The 23,111-nt window shown below is 41.8% G+C and overlaps 1 protein-coding gene across 2 annotated transcripts; it reads right to left on the bottom strand.

The window, feature by feature from the left end:
- Positions 1-404: 404 nt before the first annotated feature.
- On the bottom strand, positions 405-23,111 carry CSRP3 (cysteine and glycine rich protein 3). Of its 2 annotated transcripts, none has more exons than XM_048484310.1 (6): positions 23,016-23,111; positions 14,605-14,749; positions 10,272-10,440; positions 6,199-6,334; positions 3,765-3,858; positions 405-1,261 (listed from the first exon to the last, which is right to left on the bottom strand). In XM_048484310.1, the coding sequence occupies exons 2-6, from the start codon at positions 14,714-14,716 to the stop codon at positions 1,188-1,190; spliced, it is 585 nt and encodes a 194-aa protein (XP_048340267.1). In that variant the 5' UTR covers positions 14,717-14,749; positions 23,016-23,111; the 3' UTR covers positions 405-1,187. The 2 variants fall into 2 exon arrangements, with proteins under 2 accessions (XP_048340267.1, XP_048340265.1); XM_048484308.1 differs by lacking the exon at positions 23,016-23,111 and adding an exon at positions 20,547-20,611.

Genomic DNA, 23,111 nt, shown 5'->3' with positions numbered 1-23,111 from the left:
GGGTGTATTTACAAGTACAATTACTTTCAGGGAAAATAACTTTTTTGAATCTGTCAACTAGATAGCTGTGGCTAGGGGCCCTAATAATAACTGAAGTATTTCAATTCTGCTTATGAATTTAAAAACATGAAGAGGAAAGGGTATCATGGGTTCCCAGAATGTACTCATTTGGAGAAATCAGCTTGAGATTGTAGAAAGTCCTGTGCCTTAAAACTGAAAAGATTGTAACTCAGCAAGTTAATTTAAAGTTAAACTTGTACACTCCACCACCCAAGAGGGCTACCTTGGATTGGTCAGGGACATCCTTATATTTCCTATTGTGATAAATTTGTAGAGCAACAACTGCAGCTCTTCAATCTTTCCTTGGACTCCCTTCAATCAGTCACCAGTCAGGAAGTCACCAGTCAGCTAACAGCACAATTAAGAAATGTTTATTTTGGTACAATTACAACAGTACAATCTGCAGAACATGACATGTTTGTTCTACCCAATTTGTCAGTATTCTTCCATCTGCCAACTTCCCAACTACTACTGTTCATATTTGACTGTTTCTTAGTATAGGATGTATCTTTATGTTGGTGTGCCTAAATGCCTTACCATCTAGAGTTTTGCAAAGAGAGGTATCTTAAGATACCCTACTCTGGTAAAATATTGGACTGTGGGGCAGGCAGTGTAGACACTATATCACCTGACTTTTGAGTGGAACTATTTTACTGAGGCTAAAAATCTTTTAATTTTTCCTTTGCTCCAATATGTATATCATGCAGAGACATTGCCTCTTTTATTAGATGGTAATTGTAGACTTATCTCTCTTTCAGTTGCTAAGTGTTATGCCCTTGTGATCAGTATTTGCAGCTGTTCAGATGTGGCCTGGTTTTTTCACATTTTAGTAATCTTAAAATCAATACATTAAGAAGTGTGAGGTAGAGAGAGAGAGAGAGGCATGCAGCTGTAATTTGATAGTCACATTTCACAGTGCTGTGAATTTTGTGCCTGAGGAGAACAGAGCAATGGTTACACTGAAGAACAGAAGATAAAAATTAGTAAACAGAGGGGACACAAAATATGATATATGCTTAGGTGCGTGTACAATACGTAGCTTATTAATTTTTCCAATGAAATGAAAAAAGTGTTCTTGGTAACCCTGTTAGCTTTGAATGATTGTTTAGGCCTCAGTGGGAAAGAGATTATTCTTGTTTTTCAACTTGAGTGAGGCCACCAAATCCAATTCCTTTAGGTCCAAAATTCTTTGCATAGCAAACTGCAAAAGAAATAGAAACACACTATAGGTTAGCAACCCTCATTGCTACGCAAGTCACCAGTACTGACAGTAGTATTGTTCTTTTCATTGCCTCTATTTGCATACACCACCAAGACATTTTAGAGATTTTCTTATCATGTAAACATTGCCCAGAAAAGCCAAAAGAAAGTAGCTCCAGACATACCACCAGGACTGCTGTAATATACATGAGAAAATTTGGAATATAACTTACAGCACCTATTGGATAATAACTATTATATATTATCTATTCTATTGGATAATAACCCTTTCTCCCTTGCCACTTCCAGTGTCTGAAGCAGTTTGGAATAGTGGGTGCCTCTCTCTGCCTGAACTTGCAGACTTTTGAAAAGTAGAAAGGATGAGGGGGAAATGGCAACTTTCCCTTAGTAAAAGGAACAGGCAAGATCAGAAGCCACTTTGTCTGATTTAGTCAACTGTACATTTCTTTGGAGTTATATGGGAGTGGGGTGGAGCTGCAGTAAGAGTTTCACCTGCCCCTCAGTAAGAGTGCCTCCTTTAACCTTCATTGTATTCTGTCCGACTTTCACTGTTCGCAGTTTTATTAAGCTATGATGATCAGATCTAGAACCCCAGTAGCAGTTGCATATTAAAGTGAGAAGATCAGCAATTTCATGCTTGAGCTCTTTAAGAACTCTTGGGTGAATGCAATCTGGACTTGGCTGCTTGGGTTGCAGCTGCTGGGATGCTTTTTTTTTTTTTTTGCAACTGCTAGCACATTCAGCAATTGAGCCTGAAGCCCTAACCCCTCTTCCTCTCCTTCCTTGCCCTTTTCTCTCTCTTTCTTGTCCCCACCCCTGGTATGTCTGTCATTCTCTCTCTCTCTCTCTCTCTCTCTCTCTCTCTCTATCTATCTATCTATCTATCTATCTCTATCTCTATCTCTATATATATATATATATATATATATATAAAAAAAATATTTTTAACAATATTGGTCTATTTGAAGTTGCTTCTGCTCTCATTGGTTACAGGGGGCAGGGGGGGGGCTGATGAAACAGAGGCTCATACCGTGTGTGTGTGCAAAAGGTTTCAGTGCAGCTTGAGTTATCCATCCTGCAACCTTTAAAATATGACTTCCAGCATTATATATATATATATATATATATATATATATATATATATATATATATATATATATATATATATATATATATATATATATATATATATATATCTTCCCCTTTTAATTGCCCCCCCCCCCACTTTACAAGATGTATATTGCACCTTGGACACTCCATGCCTATAGATCTTATTGATGGGAAAGAGAAATAAAAGGAAACATCAAGGGTATCTTTTTGTGCATGTGTGTGTTTAAGGGCATAAAATTTCCAGATGTTTCTTTATGAAGTGAGTTTTTGGGTTTTCTTTGCCTTCATCTTTTCTTCCTTTTGGAAACGGCCACTCAACATATTTTGGATTTATTGCAAGGAGAATAGCACTGTATGTGAAGAAAACTGGATTATAAGAAACCACTACAAACAAGAAGCAACCAAAAAAAGGGATTCCCCCTCCCAAATTAGTTGCAAGTTTTGATTCATGAAGAAGTTCTCCCCTTTTGCAATCAAAATCTGGATATCAGAATGAACTAAGCAATCTGTTTCTACAGTTGTGTTAAGTTAGCAGTACTGACATAGTGCTTTGTTTTAGTCTTGTGTTTTCCTAATAGAATATATTGTGGCTACACGGAGGACCAAAATAAGTTAAATTAAACTAAACATTTAATGTGTCTGCTTTTAAACATCTTGCTTTCCAGCCTTACCCACCCACCACCACCCCACCATCCGTAGGAATCTGGTAGAAGTTACCGGTTTCCAGCCATCACAATATTCTTCATTCCGCTGCTTCAGTTCTAGCAGATTTGTTCTATTAGACGCTATTGAGAAGGAGCTAACTATACACACAGTTCCCATGTTTGAAAGCAACTGTAAGTTGTGTGGCATTTAGCTTAGCCGTCAGGATTTTTCCTTAAGGGCTAGTCAGTGAGCTGTGAAATACAATAAAATTTGCTCTCAAATGTGCACCACTTGATTCTATAAAGTAGACTTTTATCATTTGTTCACAGAGTCATGGCTGCAGCATCTGCCCATCACTACCAGCTTTAATCTGGTCTGCAAGACATATGGCAGATCTGGGATTGGATCTCCTGACTTCTTAATTTTTTAATAATAAGAGGAGGGGAGGGTGTCTGCAATTAATCCAAGAAACCTGAGCTTAATTTCCTGCCTCCAACCACTGCTTTAATAAAATTTGGAGCCCTCACCCATTCTTTAAAATGTTGAAAATGTCAGGAAATCTAATCAAGGATCTTTCATAAAAGCATTGAGAAGAATTACAGGATGACAATGCTTTGAAACAGAATAATGTTCTTTATCTACAAGTCTTCAAGGGGTGCACTATAACATGCAAGTCTCTTAATAAATTTCTCTTGAATTATAATGTAAGTATACCGTACTTCACTTGCCTTTACAGTAAATCTCTCCATCTTTGTCTGTAACATTTGTAGATTCTAGACTCTTCCCACAAAAAGCACATCGGAAGCATGTCTTGTGCCAAGGCTGAAAAATGAAAGCCAAATAGCAGGGTTTTTTTAAAAAAATCACCAAACAGCTCTACATTTACATTTGTTCCACTTAATCAACTAGTATATCAAGAACAAAACCAGCTGGGAAGATCTATACAAATCCTATTGAATTTTAACATACTCTGCAAAATGATTATAGGCCTCACTACAGGGAAGCTAATTTTTTCTATAGTTGATCCATGTAAATCTGAATTGCTATACTAGAGGCACATTCCCACCAACATTCCCACCAACTCTCTGAGAGTTAAACATATGAAATCAGTTGAATATGTTTTAATCTTGGCTCAACTGAACCAAGCATAAGAGTATTCTTCTGGTTCACTACCTATCTATCTATCTATCTATCTATCTATCTATCTATCTATCTATCTATCTATCTATCTATCTATCTATCTATCTATCTATCTATCTATCTATCTATCTATCTATCTATCTATCTATCTATCTATCTATCTATCTATCTATCTATCTATCTATCTATCTATCTATCTATCTATCTATCTATCTATCTATCTATCTATCTATCTATCTATCTATCAATAGCTAACAGTGTTTTTGTTGATGTCAGTATACCTCAGTAACTGCTGGGGCAATTCCTCTGAAAATTCCCAGCCACTATAGTCAGCCAGGCGAGAGTGTTTTTAGATGTTCACGTACCTGAAATTTCACACCTGGCCCAAGTAAAACACCTTTTTCCTGGCACTCCCTGATGAAGGACATGCAGCTGCCTGTGTGTATCTGTCACCCTTAGAATGTTCGTGCTGTTTAGAATGTTCACTCAGATGGCCAGATATGAGCAGTGAAAACAGTACATAGGCAGTCACTCAAGTGGAAGTGAAACACATACACACACACGAGGGAGAGGGAGAGGGAGGGGTGGCATGCAAGGGAAGAGAGGGAGGGAGAGGAAAGGGACGGAGGGGGAGGCATGCAAGGGAAGAGATGTGAGAGAGGGGAGAGAGTGAGGGGTGGCATGCAAGGGAGGGGAGGCAGGGGGTCCAGCATCTTGATATGACCCACCCACCCTAGCGGAGGGAAAGGGAGGGGTGGCATGCAAGGGAAGAAAAGTGAGGGAGGGAAGAGTGAGGGGCGACATGCAAGGGACGGAAGGGAGGGGCCAGGCACCCTAGATTCCCTGAATACTGCGGTTACAGTTAAGAAAACCAGGCACACATTACTCAGGAGTAAGCTCAGTACAGCAACCGTGACATACTTTGAATGGCTGCGTCGCGCCCCTCAGGGTTTCCTCAGAAGCAACACCCATTGCCACCAACCAAACTTACTCCCAGGTAAAGGATCATAACCAGCCAGCCTAGATGTGTGTGAGAGGTACCTTTCCATTCCCCCACCCCCAAGGAATGCGGGCACACACATCACTGACATCGCACAGTACCAGGCTGCGTGTTTGCATGAGCACGTACTGCTGGCCTCTGCAATTTATTTGCTGCTACTGTTCCTTTCCCATTTCAACACAATAAGCCACAGCAACGCGTGGCTGGGCCCCGCTAGTATATATAAAAATCTATCAGTGCGTTTTTCTGCTGACAGGTAATCTCCCAAACTACTGGACTGATTGCTTTGAAATTTTCACACAACGTCACATTTGTGTGCGGCCAGGATTCCATACTGTTTCCACACCTCCTGTTGTGTACATGTCATAACTGTGCCAGTTATTGTGTACATGCCACACCTGTGACAGTTGGAACCACAGTTCTGTTCCGCAGCAGCGCCACCTGCTGGCCATCAAAGCAACACCCTCTTGATACAAGGGAACCAACCATGCCTTCCTTGAAAACCGCTGCCTTATGGAGTGAAAGGGATGGGGCAGGCCATCTTCACATGGCCCACCCACCCTAGCAGAGGAAGGAGAAGGTGAGGGAGGGTCCAGGGGTTTGCTGGACCAAACGCTCTGAAATTTGAACACAATGTAGCTCATGCCTCCCAACGTGTTTTACGCTAGATAATTCGCCTGCAAGGGAAGGGAGTAAAAGGGACAGGACCAGCCACCTGCACATGGCCCACCCACCCTAGCAGAGGAAGGGGAAGGGAGGGACCAGCCGGGTTGCCATGCAAGGGAACGGGAGAGAGGGAGGGGAGCGAGGGGCCCCTTGCCCCTCCCCACCCTTGCAAGCATTGTGCAATGACACATGTTTGAACCGTTCGCCTCCCCTTTTCTTTCTTTTCCACTTCACCAGACTCAGCCACAGCAACGTTTGGCCGGGCCCGCTAGTTCTGTATATGAATCAACAGCTATGACCAAAAAAAACTTTTGTTAAAGCCCAATAACATTTTACATGATAAGCTAATCTCTTACCTTCCCTCCTCCCATTATCTTCTCTGCAGCATATACTGACTTGTTACAACGAGGACATTTGTCTACATCTCCAAACTTTTTGGCAAACTTTGAAGGGTTGGTAGGTGTAGAAGGACGAGCAGGCTTTGGTGACGATCTGGAAGCAAGGATGTTTGGTACATACACCATTTATTCAAAGTAACAAAATTTCAGAATATGTACAAAGCTACTGATTTCTGGAAAGTTTTCAGATCTGATTAATTGAACCATCTCCAGCATAACATTATGGCAAGCACTGTGTATGTGTTCCAAATGTAGTGAATCTCACTCTTGGATGAAGAATACTGACTTTAGAGGGCCGCTAGAAGTGGTGGGATTCAGCAGGTTCACACCACTTCGGCAGAACCGGTTGTTAAAATGGTGATTGTAAACAACCAGTTGTTAAATTATTTGAATCCCACCACCAGAACCGGTTGTTAATTTAATTGAAACTCACCACTGGCCACTAGGTACTGTTCAGCTAGTAATACAATCAGAGCAAAACTTAGCACAATCATGGTTATGAGTGATAAATGGTCAAATGATATCCTGAAACTTTTCTTGATCTCTACGGTGTTACTGGACTCTAAATGTTCCAGTGACATATTTGACCAATGAACTATGGGCAGATTGGGAGGGAAAAAAATAGCCTCCACTACCAGCTCATCCTGGTCCTAGCTCAAAGGGAAGGAGGGGAAAAGTGTGCCCTGCCAGCACCATGCTGTCTTGGGTGCCTTCCTCACAATGGAAGGCTGGTGTAGGTGCTTCCTTCCCTGTACCTTACTCTAAGGATCTCTAACTCTGCATGTACAACTTTCAATAGCAGTAAAAGCAATACCTTAATTGTGACTAACCAAATTTTACAAGGTTGTACAAAAGCTTCTGAGTTTTGTATTTCTTAGGCTATGGTACACTTTTGTACAAAAGAACGAATAAAACAAAGTAACAGCTGTCTCTAGTTCCATGCCAGCCACCACTAATTAGAATTTTCCTCACTCCATGCCACTATAAACATGGATACTCTCAACCAACTCTGACTTGTGAGTATACTAATATGGGAGACAAGAAATGAATAACAAATCTGGTTGAAGAAATCTTAAAATATGTGCCTTAGGGGACATGATCTGCCCTGCTGGGATGCTATGTAGCCCATTAGTACATGTTCAGGCCCCCAAGTGGGAAAATAACACTACCGGGGCCATTTAAAGTCAGGAGAATAGCATGGAGAGAAGACTGAAGCCCCCCCTTCCCTGAATCATGTCTCAATTTGAATCAGGCCTGGTCACACTTAGGAAATTTGTTCCTCTGCTCCAACTATTGACATCAAGTCAGGTTGGGAGAACTCTAATTCTACATTGCAAATCATAACACGTAGAGTAGGAGCTCTCCTAACCTGACTTTGGTACTGACTATTATACACTTGGACTTGACTGAGGGAGAGTGAAACCCTGCCCTTGGTCCCAATCTCCTGCACTTAAGAAACTGAGGACCTGGAGAAAAAATAGCTAGAAAATGGCTTCTATAGTGATGCTGTAGACATTTCTCCATGTCACTACAGCCTTTACCCCAAAGTCACATCAGATTCTCCCCAAACTCCACCATCCCCTGGCACCACTATCAAAATTTCCTGGCATTTATGGAAGCAGTGCTGGCAAATATGTAGTTCATGCCTAGGGCTGCTTTGGTACCATAAACTATGAAGACCTAAACCTCAGAGTTCACTTCTGACATAAAAGGGAATATTATTTCTTTATTAGCAGGCAGACAAAGTGGGCTGTGACCCTAAGAAAGTGTGCCACACAAACCGTGAGTTTTAAGGTGCTTTCATTACCTGCCAAAGTAGGGTTGCCAACCTCCAGGTGGTGGCTGGAAATCTGCTATTACAACTGATCTCTAGGTGACAGAGATCAGTTTACCTGGAGAAAATGGCTGCTTTGGAAGGTAGATTCTATGACTTTACTACACCTTGATGAAGTCCCTCCCCTTCCCAAACCTTGACCTCCTCAGGCTCCACCCCCAACCTCAACTCTCCAAGCATTTCTCAACCTGGAACTAGCAGTCCTATGTCCACACATTCTTTTATTATATTTCACTTGACAAGCCTGGAAACATACTTTTTGAGCAACTTAACATTACGCAAAGTACATCAAACAGCCAGATTAAACAAAAAATTCAATCCAAAATAACAACTAGAAATAAAACAAGGTGCAAACAACACTGGCTGCTAAGATTAGCAAGTAACATGCAGCATATGGATTGGTGAGGCCTACTGGACTCAAATCTAACTCTGAGAAGTAATTGTTTTCTGATTCTATTAGGCCGGATTCTGCACGGGCCGAAAACAGTGGTGTGAGGACGGTAAAAACACCATTTAGGGGAAGGACTTTGCACAGCTACTGCTGATATGTACACATATATAGTTCACAGTGTTTTAAGCCATATATATATATATATAGTAGCCTGCACAAAAGGGTGGAGCATGTTATATAAAATCATCTTAGCTAACATCCCTGCAGAGGCTTGGAATTGAAGTTGCTGAAAATCAGGTAAACACAAGGAATGTGAAGGGGTGCCAAGGAGCAGCCTGACACTAGCTCTAAGTTAAAAGGAACGGGGCCTCTCAGTAGAGATTAGCTAGCAAGATGTTCACAAAATAGATAAGAGTTAGCAGAAGACTTGATTGCTATAGAAACTGTGTACATGAGGTGTTTTTAGACTCAAGTTACATTAAAAATATGAGATGGAAAGGTATGGTAAGAGGTGGGATAAGATGACCAGGTCTATACGTTTACTTGACTCAACCCAATGAGCAAGAAACGGGGAGGTATGTTTTTGTAACTATAAATTATGTTACACAAGCAACAGCCCTTTTGAACCTCCTCCCTGTTGCTAACAGAGGAGAGTTCCCTCTTCTGCGCAGAATTGAAACAATAAACTCTGAACACTGAAGAAGCTTATGGATGGTTATTTGTGAGTAACCGGACAGAGTTTTAGCTCTGAACACAGGGCTCTGCCCTGTGCCTAACACTGCTGCTGAAACGAAACTGCAATGTCCTATTTTCCCCCAACTAGTGTATATGTGACTCACTAAACGAGCGAGTCTTTTCAAAAACGCCGTTCTGCAGCTGGCGCTGAGCAAACGGCCAGGCAGGAGGTGCTTCTGCTTTGGCTATGCTTGTGTGATTTTAAAAATTTCCAGTTCACTTCCGCATAGCCACACAGGCGCACAAGGTCATATCAGGGTCTCACGGGATGGCTGTGTGGGGTTCATGTGTGCATTCCTGAGTAGCTACGCAGGAATGAATGCCCAACAAACAAAAACCCTGCCCTGCCTCCATGCGAAGGCCCACAGCCCGGCTGATTTGCATGCTGTTCACAGGACGCCCCGCCATGCAAATGCTCCGGGGCAGCTGCATTTCTGTTTACGCTGTTTTCAGCCTGTGCAGAATCCACCTAGAGCTAGCACTTTGGTAATATCACCACCAGAGTAACGGCGCTCTAATTCTATGGCTTATTTTGTTGCAATTGTAATATTTCATATTTTATATTAAATTGAACAGAGAACTTTACAAAAGAAGTAATACTTGCCTAATTCTATTATTTTTCTGTTTTTTTATTCAAAAGATCATTTTAAGAGCACAAAGGAAATTTTCTGAATAGAGGCTGTCTCCCTCTAGGGAGCACATTGCTTTGTGACTATTCCAGTGTTAATAAAATCTCAGTACAATGAAGCTAGTTTTGTCATTGTGCCAAGAACATCTTTCTTTGATTATACCACTCTTAATGAGTTAAAATTGCTATGAATATCTGAGATTCTGCAGAGATTCTGCAGCATAATTACCCACTGGAATAGGAAATCATTTTAAAGAAATGTTCCACAGAGACTGAGTATCATTAAAATGGGGGGGGGGGGGAGAGATTAGAGCTACAGAAGAAAAGTCTACAGAAGAATCTATTCCACTATTTTTCTGCATGTTGTTATGGAAACAGAGTGAAATGTCATAATACAATGGAGAATATTTTATTATTATGAGGCTACCAAGAATTTCACTCACTGCTGCAGATTCAGACCAAGATGCTCTCCAGTATCGGTGCTGAGGCAGCCTGCACCTTGCCCAAATCCAATTCCTTTGGGACCGTATTTTCTCCCATAACAGGTTTTACAATAAATTTCTGATTCATGAGCTGCTACCGTCGTACTGTCCAGAGCTTTTCGGCATGCCACTAGAACAAAACAAAATGTGTATCCAAGTATACTATCAGCACATATTTATTAAAATATTACCCTGCCATGCTAAGGCATGACCCCCCCTTTCATCCTCCCCCCCCCAAAAAACCACACCCAAACTTCCAAGATAGATCAGGTTGAAACTGACTAGTTCAAAGTCACCCAATAAACATGGAATAGTGGGGACTGGAATCTACATCTCCTTAGTCATAGTCTGACACTAATACAACACACTGCCATACACAGGTTTCTATACTTTGGTAGGAAGCAGCTGACTACTGGCCTTATATGCAAAGATTCATTTTGAAAGGAAAGATGCTGGGGTCAAATCTCCTTGGTAGCCATCTAAGAAGACCTGTGCTAGATCTTGTAAGTGGAGAGGGCACTGCCCATTGCAGAGCCCTGCCCCCCATGTCCCTGCAGACCAGCTCCTGCTCTCCCAAGGGCCTGGAGAGGGCAGGAGGGCAGGGCTCCATGGCTGCTGCCTGCCATGGAGCCCCGCCCCCCACATCCCTGCAGGCAGGATCCTGCTCTCCCCATGCACCAGGGAAGGCAGAAGCTTGCCTGCAGGGATGCTGGGAAGAGGCGGAGTGCTGCGGTGTGCTGGGAAGGGGCAGAGTGCCATGGTGTATGCCTGGGGACATGGGATACACTGGCAGGGGGGGGGGGGCTGACATTTAAATCAAGTTTAAAAAACAGTTAAGTCCTCTATTTCCCCTCCAGCTATGTATCCCCTTAAGGAGCAACTCAACCATGCTGTGGTTGTACCACAGTCAACTTTAAGGCCTTACACGACCTGGGACCCTCGTATCTTCGAGACTGCATCACCCCATATGTCCCTGCACGACCTCTCCGTTCGGTGGAGGCCAATTTACTAGTGGTCCCTGGCCCCTCAATGATGCGGCTGGCCTCCACGAGGGGCAGGGCCTTTACGGCTCTGGCCCCGGCCTGGTGGAACACTCTTCCTCCGGCTGTCGGGGCCCTGCGGGACCTTAGCGAGTTCCACAGGGCCTGTAAGACGGAGTTGTTCCGCCGGGCCTTTGGAGGGACCAGCTGCTGAAGGTGCCCCCCCCCCCCCGCTGGCTCCTTACATCTGGGCCTTTTCCATCTAATGGGACTCGCCGTCCCTCCCTCTTGGGGAGGATTTTTAAAAATGGGGCTGGTTGGATGCCTTTTATTACTCTTATCGCTGTTTCAAAGGTTTTAGCAACTCATTTATAATTATATTGTATGTTGTACACCGCCCGGAGCCCCTTGGGGATGGGGCAGTATAAAAGTCCAAATAAATAGATAGATAGATAGATAGATAGATAGATAGATAGATAGATAGATAGATAGATAGATAGATAGATAGATAGATAGATAGATAGATAGATAGATAGATAGATAGATAGATAGATGATAGATAGATAGATAGATAGATAGATAGATAGATAGATAGATAGATAGATAGATAGATAGATAGATAGATAGATAGATAGATAGATAGATAGATAGATAGATAGATAGATAGATAGATAGATAGATAGATAGATAGATAGATAGATAGATAGATAGATAGATAGATAGATAGATAGATAAAACTATGGCTCATCTTCCAGGGTTTAGGATTGTGCTGCCTGCCTTCCTTGAATCTTGCAGAGTATGTCATAACTTTGGAACATAACTACTGTCCAATTCTATAGGTTTTAGCATAGAACTCACTAAATAAAATAAAGCCAAGACTAGAGTTCTAGTGTTCCATTCCCATCATTACGTTTGTTTTGCAGTAATTGTGGGAAAAGTCACATTCTCTTTGCAGATGCCTGATAGGCATCTAAACAAAAGGTGCAGCAAATAATTCCAAAATTTGAAGATCCACAATTGGTATTTGAAATGGACTGGGGAGAAAAATTGTTTCCCAAAACTTATGAATATTAAAGCAAGAAGCATCTATGACTTTGTGAGCCAGACCCTTCCCTGTTCTGCTTTATCAACTGTGAGGTAATGATAATTATGTTTACCCTAGATGTTAAGGGACAACAGAAACTCCCACGGGCTGATAGTGCTTCTATTTCTGGCATTTTAGGGACAGAGTATCTGTTTGACACAACAGATGGAGCAGAAGCCCTTGAAGTGGTATTGTTGAAATAGCTCTGAAATCTGCCAGTCTGTTGGCAGAGTTGGGGGTTTATAAATTGTGATCATGCCACATGTCTGCCTGCCACAAGTGTGTCTGAAGTAAAAGCCAGCTGGGAGGTATTGCAGGGAAACTGCACATGTGCCTCTGTCAGGTTCGTCACAGGGTAGATAAAAATAAATTGTTTCAAAAGGACTTTTTTCACTTTTCCATCTAACGTCAAGATAAAATGCCACTTTTATCAGTATTCAGCTACCATTGGAACAGACTAACTTACTGTGAGGGAAAATAGATCCAAGGCAGCTACTGTTTCAAGTGACAAATTTTTGTTACTTGGGAGGCTAGAAATAAGACTTTGAAGACTGCTATAGCCATTTGACAGCAAATGTCATACAGGTAAACCAGAAAGAAAAATATATAAACAGGTACAGAGTAACTATATAGAACCAAAAGAAGCAAATGTGCCACAACTGCTTAAAAGATAACAAGAACAATGTTCTAGTGCAGGTGATTTAAGCTCCAGTCACTGGACAACTTTGACATTTGGACTTTGATGTCTGCGGCTTGAATATTTAGGTCCTCCAAAGAGTGTATTGAGCTGGTACCTAATTGTATGGCCTCCATTTGTTTGTTTTGTTTGTTTACTTACATTGCATTTTGCATTTTGCACTGTATTAGTGACAGAAGCAGTTCTAATTTCAGCACTGTTTGTTGAATGCTCTTTGGATCTTATAGAAAATTCTTTTATCCTAAAGCGCTGTTTGTTGATTGTGCTCTCCACCTTTTACCCTTGCACTTTATTCATATTAAATCACCTGCACTAGAACATTGTTCTTGTTATCTTTTAAGCAGTCTAGGTACAGCAAACAAATTTTAAGGCTTTCCTTCTTTAACTTAAAAAAATAAAACCTGATGCGAGTGGCATCCAATAAATATATATTGACTTCTCCAGCTGTTTTTTTATATTCTAAAGCTATCTTGTTTATTAAACACTTCTGATCCAACCATATGCTAGTTCCATGCAAGCAGCCATAGAACTTCGTTGTGCTGTTAATCTATAGGACTCTTTACTATAGTTTCCATATTTTTAGTGACTCATATTCCAGGACTGATTTGATGGGTTTATTTCCTTTTTTCTTTTAATAACATTGTATTTTGGAGTTTATCACTTGATTTTAAACTGTGCAACCCTATTTTTGTGATCTGTGTGATGTTAGTACTTTTGTGATGTCAATAAAGTCTATGGAATTGAATGGAATGGAATGGACTTCTCCAGCTGATATTTAAAGTTTGTGGTACGGGCACCTCGAATTCTCACATTTGTGCTGATTGTGACTTAAACTTTTAAACTTGGTAGGAAAGAGTCTCACATAGTCTAATATTGCCAGTCTAACATTATCAGGTGGTATCTTTTGTTTTTTTTCCCCTTCAATGAATCTGGGGAAAACGTTAACAGAAGCATCATTAAGCAGTTTCAATACAGAACATCTTATAAGAGGCATCAGCAATTGGAGTCTCCTAGCTAATTCTAGCACTTGGAGGAATTCTTATTTATGTGGCAGATTTTTCTCCTGCTTTCTCCAGGAGTTCAGAGTGACCTATGTAGTTCCTCCTCTTCCTGCAGTTTATCCACACAACAACCCTGTAAGGATGAAAAAATACATATATACACACACATACAACAAGGCTGTGCAGCTGGAGGAGAAATCAGAAGAAATCACACACATGGTCAAGTTCTTACATGAACAAAGCAAACGCTGATGTAATAGGGGACAATTTTCCTCTTTCAGCCACCTGCACTGCCGTCCATGCCATTCCTTAAGCCCCACCCCCCACCCCAAAAAAACCCTGGAGGAATGGCTTTGTAGATCCCTGCCACCTCTGAACATATCTTGCCCTGAAAATCCTACAGGATTGCTGTAAGTCAGCTGTGACTTGATGGCACTTTACACACATACATGAGATTCATAAGGTCATTGCTGCATGCAAATATTGGAACAAAACTGAAGCTGTGGACAGTTGGTAAAATAGATTCACTTACTGCAATGGAAGCATGTCTTGTGAAAACTCTTGCCATTGCACTGGATTTCCTCAGCATGATAGACTGTCTTTTCACAGGCACCACACTTGGCTCCTCCTCCCCAGTTTGGCATCTTGGAAGCTTTTGGTGGTCTGAGGGACAGTACCTTTATCCCCAAAAGCAAATAAGTCAGCGTTAACAGAAATTCATCTCTGTGCTACATTAACCCCAGGATGAAAACTTTATTGCCCTAGTAGATTTTTTTAAAATGTGACATCTTCCTGGAGTCATTGCACTGTGACCAGGAAAACTGTTTATAGTGAAATGTAACCATCTATGCAGCTCAAAGGTACTGGAATCTCTTCAGGTCTCTGACCACAAAACCCACCCGTGGGAAGTAGGACAAGGGTCAGTGTAGTAAGGTCTGTTGTTGGGCTGGCTGCTAGTCCATTTTCATGGTATGATTCATCAAGTTTCAGAAATGAAATGGAAAAGTGGGAACCCTCAAGGACTTGAGGAACACATTTCGTTACCTCCTATCTTACTATTTCCTGTTTCTCTTTTCTGAAAATCACCATAACCGCTCCTCTTTTCCTGCTCTCCTTCCAGAGTTGCCAACTCCAGGTGGGGTCTGGGGATCTCCTGGAATTAGTGTGTCTCCCAACTACAGAGATCAGTTACCTGATAAGGTTGCCACCTCCAGATTGGGAAATTCCTGGAGATTTGGGGGTGGAGCTATGGAACCCTTTCCATTCCCTTATGGTAACCCTTTCCATTCCACAAAGGAACTGTTCAGAGTGCGAATCCCACTGTCCATGAGGCTGGTTGACACGCACAGTCCTGGCTTGGGTAAGGCAGAACTGGGGCAAGGAGGCTATCCCAGCCAGGCAGCAGAGGCATGGTGGTGAGGCTTTCAGATCGAGGCCAGCTCCCTGGGTTCTTAAAGGGCAATGTGCAAAAGAAGCTGAGCCAGTAGTGTTGGTTCGCCCCCCACCCCGCGGATTTTCTTAGAAGAAAAAGGCAAACTCCAGCTCGCTTTTAGTAAGAGAGAGCTGTGGCGAATATGGGTGAGGAAGTGAGTAAGTGGTGGTTGGATGTGAGGGAGGGCAGAGTGAGGTGTGTGAGGATGAGCTGGATGTGTATTGTGTGGTAGCAGTGGGTGAGGCACAGAGAGTGAAAGTTACCTGCATGTGAGGGGGGGAACCCCACCTGACATCTCACACGGCAAAGTGTGTATGTGTTTCACTTCCACTCGTATTACCCAACAGTACTGTTTTCACTGCTCATCTGTGGCCACCTGCATGAACATTCTAAGGGCATACCAACCCCTCAGGCCACAGACAGACTGCACGAACATTCTAAGGATGACAGTTAAACACAAACAGCTTCATGGCCTGGTGTGCCAGGAAAAAGACATTTTACCTGGCTCAGGTATGGACTTTCAGCAATTTGAAGGTCCAATTACCTGCCCGCAACAGGGAGGAACATTATGTGAAAATTTGGGGGCAATCCATCCAGCCGTTTCGGCGTTAGGGCATGACTAACAAAGTCACTGTTAGCTTTTTATATATATAGATATTGTCTGCCAGATGGTAACATTTCAAAAAGAGAGTATGCTGGATGAAACGGGAATATTCTGAACTTTCTTTAGGCAGCGTGAATTATAAAGTTATTCCAAAGAGGGGAGAGGGCAGCCAATGATTCTCTGGGCAGTAGTGATCACTCTTTGGAGCGCCTTCCTATCCTGGTGGGCCACTGCGAGTAGCAGAGAGCTGGACTAGATGGACTTTGGTCTGATCCAGCTGGCTTGTTCTTATGTTCTTATGTTCTTATGCCACTGTGCAACTGGCAAACCATGCACAGATGCAGTCTCCATAGCACAGTGGTAGAAGGTCACCAGCAGTTTTCATTCAGTTGTTTCCTTAAAAGTCTCAGATAGTACAGTCTCTGCTGGGCCTTCTTAACCACCATGAGAGTCTGAACACCCCAGGTCAAGTCCTCTTTAATCATAACACCCAGGAATTTAAAGCTGGCCACATCTCTTTCTCTAATATATGTGCAAGAACAATACAGATACATGCTATAATGGTAGTTGGTTAGCAGACAGAAGCCTGTGGCAAAAGCAGATACAGAACTCAGATGTTTGTTTGTTTGTTTGTTTGTTTGGGAATATCTATGCTACCTCTTTAGTCTTTACTTAGGAAGGTTTGCTTTGCTCATTGTGCTTTCTTGAGGTCTCTGAGTCATACTTTCTAGAAAGATCTGAATGTTCACCTGTCATTAGCACATCAGATTGTTATTCACCGAGCTGTTCTGACCTCTTACCACAGCCATCCCTTATCCTTCTCAGTAGGTCACTCACTTTCTTATTATAGTCCCCCCACCCAAAGTTAGCAGTGTTCACATCCCAGCTTATACAAGGGATATGAGACAAAATCACATCTAAGATATTCCTAGCTAAGTTAAAGGGTACAGAGAGATTCATTTACTTGTAATATAACTGCCATTTAGATGTCAAAAACAGGTGACTTCTATGTGTTGTTATAATACAGAAAGGAGAAGTGTTGACTGCTTCACTGTTTACAGCGCAGGAAGACAGACATGCCTCTCTAGTTGTGAATTACATGGGACTATTTAAATGAAACATGACACTGCATTTTTTAAAAGATTAATTGATTTGCTAGCTGGCCACAGTTACATTTGCTAGGTAATATTTAGGTTAGATTACAGGTTCTCTGTATGCGGCTGCTGCTGAAGACTGTAGTGAATACCCTAACAGGAATTTGCCATGAGAAACAATACAGTGTCAGCTGATGGTTGCCAGTTTGTTTCTGGGTCCAAACCAAACTTCCGGTTATGATATTTAAATCTCCAAATGGCCTTGAACAGAGTTATCTAAAGAAGTATCTCCACCGACATGAACCTACCTGTGATTATCTCTTGGGGTCCTCTTCTATGTACCTACACTGACTGAAATTAGCTTGATGGACATTTACCCTGTTATAAAGGGGAATATTGTTTTCTTTTTACTATAACATCTGAAGATGTGAGCTCTAACTCACAAAAGCTCATGCTGCAGTAAAGGTTGTTTGTCTTTCAGATGTGACTGGTGTAATGTCTGGAGTTAAATAAAGCTACAGCACACAAAGTCTCAGTGGGTATCCATCTTGGGGAAAACCTGCACTAGCCCCACTTCCCCTAGGAGCATTACTAGTCTGACTGCCCATCAAAAAGTGTCTGCCACTTGGCTACCCAGGTGGCAACAAATGAAAGCATACATGACACTGGTCTTCTATTTGTTTTATTTATTTTGCTGCAACTGACAGGACAGAGCCTAAAGAGAGTGAATCTAGTCTAAGCCTATTCATTTTAATTAGACTAGAGCAACAATGCATCAGACTGTGCTGTAAGATGAGTACTCCTCTGGAATTATGTATTATATCAAACAGGCCCCTTTAATCTGTTACATCCATATTATAGCATGAGTTGCTCCAAGAAGGCCGTCTCTTCCATTCCCTTCTACTTTTTTCAACATTTGTTGAAACCATTTCAGATTCAGAAGGTGTTTGAGACTGGATTACAAAATCTTTTATGCTTCTTTTACTACGATAGTGTGGTTGGTCCTGTCAACCAGTGTTTATTTCCTTCTTTGTACTGACTGTTGTTTAATTGTGCCAAAATTCAGCCTTTATTTTCAAGGTTTCTATTCAACACTTATAGCTAAAATCCAGAAGCGATGTCATGCCTCTCTAGGAATTGCCAGAGACTCGATCATAAAATTATACAGTTTTCAGAGATTCCTAGAGAGAACTGCTGTCACACCAGTGGCGTACCACTAATGGGAACATGAGGTATCCCATGTCCCTAGGCGCACACCATTTTATCACATGGGGGGCCGCTGGCCGGGTCCCACAAGGACCTGGCTGGCGCCCAGCAGTTCTGTATTGCTCAGGTGGACGCAGCAGCCGCAGGCCACCTCCTGCACTCCTGGCAACTCTGCTTACAAGGAGGTCGGCTGCAGCCACGGCACCAACCTGAGCTGCCTGTTGCTGAGCTGCAGGTGCAGGCTGGCTGAAGAGCCAGCCTCTCTGTCAGCAGGGAGGCAGGAGCCGGCCTCAGGTGCCCGCCTGAGGCGTGAGCTGTGGCTCAGTGGTGAGTGGCTTAGTGGCTTGGGGGGGAGCTCTGCCGACTGAAGGAGCAACCTGGCAGGCCCCTGCAGGCTCCAGGCCTGGCTGCTCCAGCCCACTGGATGCACCTTGGCCCGGCCCTGCCAGGCTGCTCTTTCAGCTGGTGGAGCCTCCACCGGCTGACGGAGCAGCCTGACTGGGCTGCTGCAAGGCACCCCTTGACTCGGCCTTGCCAGGATGCCCAAGACTGCCAGAGCAGCTACTGGCTAAGGTAAATGGAGCGTGGGGGCTGTGGTTGCCATGGGGGGCAGTGGAGAGTGGGGGCGTGGGGTGTGGGGGGCCCCAGGGGCAGTGGGAGGCGCCCGAAGCAGGTGTTGCCCTCAGGCACAATTTTCCCCTGGTACATCACACCTGGCCTGATGGTCATTTAATTTTTTTGTCCCAGTGCCATTCTGAGTAACAGCAGAAAGCAAAAGACAGGATTGGGGGATTCCCCTGCTCCCCTCCAGGGACAGCCAACCCTACATAGGAACTTGCATCCAAGTTAAAAAAAAGATCAGAACAGAAAAGCAAAAATAATTTAGAATAAAATATTAGAAGTAAAATAAGCAATCTTAAACTAATAAACAGTAAAATCATATTTCATAAAACCAAAAATATCAGGAACAACAAAAATGAAACCAGTAGCCAGAAAAGATGTAAAAACAAACAACCCTTCCCCCAAAACATCAGATATAATACATGGTCTTCATACATGTCCAGAATGCTAGGGGTGAAGGAGCAAAAAGGGCTTCCTGGGACAGGGAATTCTAGGAACGAGGGGGCGTCACCAAAAAAGCCATCTTCTACAGGTCCACAATTTTATCCTATTGTTGCATGCACATGAAGCAGGGCAGCAACAGTTAGTCTTAGGCTACAGGTAGATTAGTACAGAAGAAGGCTGGTGTAATTTTATCTAGTTCTTTATCTTCTTAGCTCCCTTGGCATAACATATACAGAGTGTAAGTATTAATCACAGCATTCTAGCCCAGTACAGTCAATTCTGAGTGGCAATCTCTCTCCAAGGTCATCAACAAAAATTCCTGCTACTTGAAATCTCTTTTATTATGGAAACTGTGGACATTTAAACCTAGGACTTTCACCATGCTCTCGCATAGATTTATTGCCTCTCCCTAGGACTTCTGTTTTCCTCAGTGCAAACCATTGTTTAGCCAGAAAATGTATATACTTCCATTGTCATCTCTACAGAGACCTGCTCAAGTTGGCTTACAAGGTACAAACAATACAGTAAATATTTGCATATATAGATATATCTAGAAGATTAGCATAAAAGTCTTATAAAAACGACTTAAGAGGGCTTGTCAAAGTTCAGCCTCTTACTGCTGTAGTCCCTGATAGACCTGTTATCATTGGAGCTCTGAAAGGAAGCCTTGTTGCTGATGCTAATTATAGTAGTACTGCCACACTTCTTTTCATCACCATTAGATGAAAGGCCAGTGGGATGAGACGAAGCTTGCAGCCAGTCAGCTACGTCTGTGAACAAGTAGATCTATGGAAAGAAGACAGGTTCTTGGCCCTCTGTGAGCCATTTGGCAGCGGGAAGCAGCTCTGGTACATTTCCTTGCCAAGAACTACTTCTTGCACATTTTTTGTTCCACCCTTTCAGTATAAATGTGTGTGTAATAGTTGGTCAAAAGCAATCTAATGCTTATTTATTACTGGATGCTGCTGTGATGACCTCACACACTTGAATTGTGCTGGAATTTTATCAGTAAAACCATAAGAAGAGCCCTGCTGGATCAGATCAAAGGCCCATCTCTCCAGAATTTTGCTTACCCAGTGGCCAACCAGCTACCTCTAGGAAGTCCACAAATAGCATTTGTACATATGCTAATTGGTAGATCTTGGATTTCTGGCAGAATAAAACAAAAGAGATAACTCTACCTTGGGTGATACAGAATCAGATATCACAACATTCAGTGAAAGTGAGTAGAAATTTTTAATATGGATAGACTGCCATTAGATGAATAGTATTATTGTATGACTGTCACCACTTTGGTTGGTTTTCCTGTCAAGCAGTGCAAGTGACTGGTTTTACAGGATTCCTGTTTCTCTAGAAATTTGTCTAGAAATGTGACAAAATTATCAGCATTCAACAGAGGAATACACAAAAAAGGGACCCCAAATGATCCATGTGCACATCGTCTTTTAAGAGAACTGAGGATAGCAAAAAATTAATATATAGGGTTGAAGCTTGTTCTGCCATGAAGATGTTGTGATTAAGAAATGCTTCTCCTGTTGACTTTTATCTGTTATTGTATCTAATATCTACTAAAATACCTAGCTCTAGGAATCCGTGGCATCAAACCCATCTGGGAATGTAGCTGTCATCTTTTCTTCCCATTTCAGATCTGTAGCCTTGTTAGCAGCAACACATGCCATCTGGAAATGGCCAGCTAGGTAAGGTTTGTGTAATGCCTACTCTGGCAACTATTAAAAGCTCTGTAAGGTTGCTTTGTTGTTGTTGTTTTTAAAAAAACCTTTTGTGAATTAAACTGGACAAACACAAAGCTCTTTTTAAAAGTGGCATTTATTTAGTGTAGTTTTTCTATTCATTTGAAAAAATGATTTACCTTACAGTGGGCTGAATTTTTTTTATTTTTTGAAGATTCTTATTAGCATTTTATTGTGGTTGCTTATTGTGGTTTGCTTATTGTCTATGATGGTTGATTATTATGACATTTTATAATTTTTGGAAATAATTGTGTAAATGGTAGAAGCAGCCTATAAATGTTTCAAATAAATAAAAGTGCACCAGTGCAGGGTTGGATCCAGACTAACTTGTCCGCTCATATAAAGAACTTCTTCATTCTCATTTACTTCCCAATAAGTAGTTTAGGATTTCAACTTTCATTACCCTGTGTCATATCTTTACAGTGAGGCAAGCCTGCTAATGGCATCCAAACTACTTGAACCAGAGATGATGGTATTTTCTAGTATTCAAATGCTACATTTGCTACTCAGCGATAATGCAGACACAGACACACCCTCCCACAAACACATACACACATGCTTCTCAGGTTATGGCATCTTACTCCACTCATGAAGACAGCAGTACCCTATACTATGTCTAACTAACCAGTGGAAATTAGGTCTCCCAGATTTTTAATAGATAACTGCAATAGTAGAGCTTGCCTTTGCTCCCATACACCTTAGCATAGGTGGTGACCCTGAAGCCCTGCAATATGAAACCTTAGCAATTACACTACATTTGTAAAATATAAAGATCTAGTGATTTTTCACATATAAATTTTCTATACAAATAAAAGATTTCAAAAACCCGAGTCTCATCTTTAAATTAATATAGTCTACTCCATCCCACAAATCAAGCTGTTTTCTTTGAATTACTCTTTCTTTTGATACACATGAAGTTGCTTTTATGGATAAATTTATAGCCAGCCTAAGAGTAAACTGTTTCTTGCAGTAATTGATTTATCCATGTTCTATCCATGGAACGAAAACTGGATTCCGTCTCAAGATTAACACTAACTGTTAACTTATGCTAATAAAAGGCACTGGCTGACTGACTGTTAACTGAATTGAAATCTACTGTAAATTATTCTTATTCCCAAACTAGTACTACTACTAATGGGAGGAGGGTCGATTTTGCATATCACAAAAGTTATATTGCTTAGAATAAATGATGAGTTTAAGTGGCATTCTGATTTTTCATCACCTTTACTTCCCAAAACAATTTTCACCAACATCAAACATGAATCTAAATTAAATTAGTTAAGAAGGCTTTAACTTAATAGAAGGGAAATACAGTGAAAATTCATATTCCTAGTAATAGCCAACTCAAAGGGTTGGATCCAGACTAACTTGTCCGCTCATATGAAGAACTTCTGCCAGTAGAAGAGAACATTTCTGTCTCTTCTCCACCTGCTACAGCCTGCTGGTTTCCCTGAAATGCTGCTCCTGGGGGACAGAGAACCCTCAGGAACAGCATGAAAGGCAAATTGAGGGGCTATGGCAGGGAGAGGGAATCAGTAGAAATTAGCCCTCCCATTCTGTTACTGGAAAACTTACTCCAATCCAACCCATGATATATTAGCAACTACCAACAACATTATAACACAGCATGCTCCTATGGCTGTACAATATAGAACTCGTAATTTACTACCTTGAGCTGTTTATTCACTGAATTTTAGGTATATATTTATCTTTCAGAAAAATAACCCAACGTGCTCTTCAGTAAATAAATACGAAGGAGAAGTTGCTTGATGCTTTTTCATCAGTACATACCAGACTGAGTTGTATTCTCCTGCCTCCTGTATCTTGCTGAAAAGTCGGAGCCTGATGGGCCCTGCAGTCTTTAAATACTTTGAGTGGTTATTGGCA

This window comes from Sphaerodactylus townsendi, linkage group LG02, assembly GCF_021028975.2.
Source record: "Sphaerodactylus townsendi isolate TG3544 linkage group LG02, MPM_Stown_v2.3, whole genome shotgun sequence".
Lineage (NCBI taxonomy): Eukaryota > Metazoa > Chordata > Lepidosauria > Squamata > Sphaerodactylidae > Sphaerodactylus > Sphaerodactylus townsendi.
The sequence above is the reverse complement of the archived record's forward strand: the minus strand, read 5'-3'. Positions and strand labels throughout refer to the sequence as shown.